This window comes from Nestor notabilis, unplaced genomic scaffold (assembly GCF_000696875.1).
Source record: "Nestor notabilis isolate BGI_N333 unplaced genomic scaffold, ASM69687v1 scaffold20819, whole genome shotgun sequence".
Taxonomy (NCBI): domain Eukaryota; kingdom Metazoa; phylum Chordata; class Aves; order Psittaciformes; family Psittacidae; genus Nestor; species Nestor notabilis.
This window is the reverse complement of record NW_009942615.1, coordinates 5118-10418: the sequence shown is the minus strand read 5'-3', so window position 1 is coordinate 10418 and position 5301 is coordinate 5118. Positions and strand designations below refer to the sequence as shown.

Below are 5301 nucleotides of genomic sequence, written 5' to 3'. Positions count from 1 at the left end.
GTGCCCGTTACTCGTCTCGAGGAGCCGCCACAGTGGGGAAGGCGTGGGGCCGAGGGGAGAGCAGGGCACGTCCCCTCCTCAGCTGTGTTCTGCCATGTTTCTCCTCCGTGGGGGCATTGGCCATCCTCAGGGCGCTGCCAACTGGTGGCCTTGGCCTGTCCCCGAGGGCTGGGCCCAAGCGAGTACCGGTCAGCCCATGGGACTTGGTAGCCTGTCGCAATCCTCTCACTCTCCTTGAGCTCTCCGGGTGGGAGCTGCTGAGGACTGGCCCACCTCCTGCAGGGAGATGGAGGCCACCTTTGTATCTCGCCCTCTTCCAGGGGCCTCCTCCTTTGCCTTGGCAGGGGACTCGGGGCTGTGGTGGAGCCCCGGGGTCCCTCACCTCCCCCCCTCACATGTGGCAGTTCTTGTTTTGCAGGTGCAGCCGGGTGTGTAGCAACCTTGCTCCACGATGCAGCCATGAACCCTGCCGAAGGTAACGATGGTCCTGGCCTGCCGGGGAGGGGAGGATCGGGGTATGCCCGCACTGCTTAGCTCACCTCTGTGGCACAGAGGGTGCTCTCCTCATTGCTCGCCTGACTGCAGGGATCCTTTGGGGCCAGTGGCTGTGGCTCTGGGTAGGATCCTGGTGGGTGTTACAGAAGGGGTAGGTAGAAGAGATGAATTCTGGGGAGCACAGTAAACCTCAGCTTAGGAGGAGCACGGAGGGCACCAGGCTTTCGCCCAGGAGTTTGGCTGGAGACAGTTACAAGGAGCAGGAGAGAAGGCAAGAGAGATGTGAGCTGTACTGCTGTAGTTATTACAAGTGTTTGGAAATTGGGCATTGCTATGATGAGGTCTCGGGAAGATGAGGTACAGTCTCTTCCGGGCCTGTGTTCAAGAAGAAAATTAAAAGAATGGGATACAAAAGACATGCTAGAGAAGTCAGGAGAAGGGAGATCTCGTGGTGTGGAATGTCTGGAAGACATTGATTTTGGTAAGCCTGGTGTGTATGAGAAAGGCAGTTTGTAATTAAAGTCTGTGAGCATGGTGAGAAAAGGAGGAATAACAAGGAAAGGCCAGTCAGTCGTAGTTTTAGCTCTTAAAACCAGAGGGTTTGTGCCAGTGTAGACTGCAGTTGATCTGGCCTGGCAAGGCTCCTGCCTACCCACTGCCCAGCTGGGACACTGAGGAGCCGGCAGCTGCATGGTCAGACCATCGTCATTCCTTTCCTTGAGCTCGTCTTCTTACCATGGCTGTAGTAGTTTTTAGTTGCATCGTTTTTAGCTCCTTGAGGTCATGTCGAGACAGGTCCCAGCAGTAGCAGGGCAGGCTGCGCTCTGGGCTCCCCTGCCCTGCTCTTGGAAGGGTTTGCCATCTGGTTCTTGCCCTGGAGCAGCTGTGTTTCGGCAGCGGCTGCTGCTGATTCCTGGCTGGTGGGCTCTACAATGGGCTGTGGTTATTCTGGGGGCTGCACATGGGGATGGCTGGGGAGGGACAGGCTCATCCTGGTCAAGAGCAGTCTGGAAGGTAACAGATGTGAGGGGGGTTCTTACTATGGGATGTCTGCAGCAGTGGATGGAGAGACATTGGTCGCTTGGGAGTGAGGGTGAATCTGGAGTGTAAGTGCTGGTATTGGGATGATCCCTGGGGCTGCAGCAGCTGTGGTGGTGGTGTCTGTGTGATAGTGATGCCTCAGCAGATCAAATAGCTGCAGTCCTGCCTGGGAACACACAGGGCACTGCTGGTCCAAGTTGTGTGTCATTACCTCATAAGCCAGCGTCACCGAACTCCACGCTCTTGGAGGGAGCCTGGCTTTGCCCTTACCCTTCTCTCTCCACTTTTCCTCCGTGCCTGGGTCCTGGCTGCTGGCTGCCGCCGTCTGTCCCAAGTGGTCAAGCAGAGGATGCAGATGTACAACTCGCCTTACCAGCGTGTGATGGACTGTGTGCGAGCTGTGTGGCGCAACGAAGGGGCTGGAGCTTTCTACCGCAGCTACACCACCCAGCTCACCATGAACATCCCCTTCCAAGCCATTCACTTCATGACCTACGAGTTCTTGCAAGAGCAGCTCAACCCCCACAGACAGTACAACCCAGGCTCCCATGTGGTCTCCGGAGCCTGCGCGGGGGCTGTCGCGGCTGGCGGCCCTCGCCTTTGGACGTTTGCAAAACGCTGCTCAACACCCAGGAGTCCCTGGCCTTGAGCTCCAACATCAGCGGACACATCACAGGCATGGCCAATGCCTTCAGGACGGTGTACCAAGTGGGCGGCCTGACTGCCTACTTCAGAGGGGTCCAGGCGAGAGTCATTTACCAGATGCCCTCAACAGCAATCGCCTGGTCCGTGTATGAGTTCTTCAAATACATCCTCACCAAGCGCCAGGAGGAGCGGCGGGCTGGGAAGTGAGCCAGAGCCGAAAGCCGTTCCAGACCTGTTTCACCTCCCCTCCTGGTTTGTCTTCTGACCCCTCTCCCTTTCAGTTTGGTTTGTGTTGAAGAGGGGGCAGCGATGTCGTTTGCCTGTGGCTGCTGCAGCTCTGCTCAGGCTGCATGGCTTGCTCTCTCCCAGGGTCCTCCGAGATGTCCCACTGGGAGCTGCAGCCTGGGTCATGTTGCCTGGCACTTCGGTGGAGCTGTGCTCCTGTCCTTCCCTTAACCAAAGCATCCTCTTACGCAAAGCTCATCCCTCCTCAGAGGGGAAGGTGAATGTCCTGCCCTGCCTCTGCCAGGGCTAAGCTGAGCTCACAGTCGCCAAGGAGGTGGCGGCAGCACTGCCTGGGATGCTGGGGGCTTTGTCTGGCTTTTGGCTGAAGCAAAGTGTAAGCCTTGCCGTTGTCTTGTAGCACGCACACGTGATGCTGACTGCCCTGGTGGAGGGCAGGGGGGAGGATGGCACTTGAGTAGGGGAGCCTCTAGGTTTGTTTTTGTTCCTGCTCTTGACACCTCCAATAAAAACAGTTCAGCTCTATCCTCATGTCCCCTTCTTACTGCCGCATGGCCCAGCTCCCACACCACAATCTTCTGTCTGTGCCCAGTGTTAAGCTCTTTCGATGGGTGCCAGAGTGGCATCCATCAAATGAGAGCAGTGGAGTTTAAGGGTGGCAGTATGCTGAGGGGGCCTGCCTGGCCCAGCCACCCTGGCAAGGTGCAGGGAGGAGGGTGGCCCCCATCTGCTTTGGCTGGTGGCCCATCATTTGCTGCTGGCATGGCTTGTGACCCCACTGGAGTAGCTGGGGTTCATGTTTCTCATCCAGACAATCCCACACCCTCAGTCTGACTGGGAATCCTCAGGATGCTTCCAGACTGCTCCAGACTGAGTTGCTGGCAGGAGGGTCCCAAGCTGCGTGGCAGCACAGGGATCATAGGGCTTTGTATACCTCACACAGGAGATTTGGGGCTCAGCAGGGCTTTTGTCCCTGATTTTGAGTGGTCAAAGTAGTTTGATGTTTGATGAGCATCTTAAAATTTGTAGAATCATAGAATAGTTTGGGTTGGAAAGGACCTAAGGTCATCTAGTTCCAACCCTGCTGCTATGGGCAGGGACACCTTCCACTAGACCACATTGCTCAAGGCCCTGTCCAGCCTGGCTCAAAGTGCTAATATTTTCTCCAATCATTTATCAGTAATGACAATTATTGGAATAACTTATTCTTTTAACATATTATTAACTGTCTTGATACTGACCCCTTATAGGGTCCCTCCCAGCTCTGGACCTGTGAGGCGAGCAAGGCTGGCTGGGTCATGTGATGAGCACTGGAATATGGTCATGATATTCCATGTGCTGAGCACTGGAATATTGCCTAGTTGTGCTGACCTTCACAGAGCAGAGCCTTGGGATCCTCAAGCCAGGTGCCTGTGGGTGACGCCTGGCTCTCGCAGGATGTTCCACAGCGCTGGTAGGAGTGGCCTGTGTCCCACAGTGCCATGCCCAAAATAAGTCCCTGGAGGAAGTGCATTCACAGCTGTGGTATGCGCTGCCCTCAGTAACCGGGTCCTGGGTTGGCTCAGGGCTGGCCTGCACAGATGGCTGCTGGGGTGGGCTGTGGCAAGGGAAAACAGGGGTTTTCCTGCTGCTGGGTGACCAGGGGAATGTGCAGCCCTCAGAGGCATAGGGCCTCAGCACTGCTGGGGGGTTGGAGGGCAGGGACCTCCACACTGCAGGGCTGGGTGTCAACACCCTGCCCAAGCCCCAGCCAGCCCCAACCTCACCTTTCACTTACACATCTCTCTTGCCCCTGTTCCTGATGGTGGGTGACAGATGCCTATGGGAGTTTTGATGGCTGCCCAGGAGGTCTCGGTGTCCCTGGGCACAGAGAAGCCATGACCACTGCACCTGCGTTCTGTGCTGTGCCCATCCTCTGCTCCCTGGCATGGGCTACAGGCTCCTGGTCCCTGCTTTTTCTGCACAAGCAGGAGGATGAGAAACTCCTTAAAGAAACAAAAGCCACTGGAGGCCGGGAGCCACCAGTTTTTGTGCCATATCAGGAGCTGGGGCTTTAAGAAATAGCTGGGGTATTGCAAGATTTGGCAACCCTGCCGCTCCTCCACCCAAGAGGGAGAAACATGAGAAGCAGAAATGGCTGGGAGAGACCAGGGAGGATTAGCTTGCCAGGCAGGGCAGCAGGCGGGAGTCTGCAGAAGACAGGTATGACTGGGCTGTCTCTGCCAGGACAGGTTTCCCTGCCCAAAAGTGAAAGCTATTGCCAGTAGAGCTGCAGCCTCACCTTTAGCCCTCACCACCAGACACTGGGGCGATGACAATCCCTGTGGAGGAAAAGGCATAAACACAGGCTGGGGCTGTGGGGAGATTCACACTATTAAATCCATCAGCCGCTGGAAGAAGCTCTATAAATGTCAGCGGGTGAAGGCATGATTGAAGGAGACTCCAGGATGTTTCCAGGAATAACTGCCCACAGAAGTGCTGGGGGAGGGAGTGAGACCCCCCGGAAGGGGGAGGTGATAAGTCAGCACAGCACAGAGGTGCTGCCATGTGGGTAGCTGTTCTGAGCGCTCCCCTGGCAAGGGTCCAGCCTTTGGTAGCCTGGTGCTCTGCCAGTTTACCCAGCTGGGTGAATCCCATTGCAGGCAGCAGCAGCCCCACAGAGCATGATGCTGCCTGTAAGGGGTCTGGCAGAGCTGCCCAGGGGGGTTCCAGGTATCCCTTGGGCAAGGCCACAAAAGACTGGAAAAAAACCTTGTCCTGGTTCAGTCTCCGTCCCCTGAGCTGGGCCTCTGCCACAGACCAAGGGCTGGCCATGGCGGCGTGCAGTTGCTCTCCAGCTCTGCCATGGAACAACTTGCTTGGCAGACAGTTCCTCTG

At 56.5% G+C, this 5301-nt stretch overlaps 1 protein-coding gene across 1 annotated transcript; it reads left to right on the top strand.

Annotated features, from left to right (window-relative positions):
- The first annotated feature begins 364 nt into the window (after positions 1-364).
- Positions 365-2785, top strand: LOC104411142 (mitoferrin-2-like). Its single transcript, XM_010021490.1, is given in 3 exon segments — positions 365-475; positions 1872-2126; positions 2129-2785. Coding segments are annotated over 3 exon segments (531 nt in total). The 5' UTR covers positions 365-459; the 3' UTR covers positions 2389-2785.
- The last annotated feature ends 2516 nt before the right edge of the window (positions 2786-5301 follow it).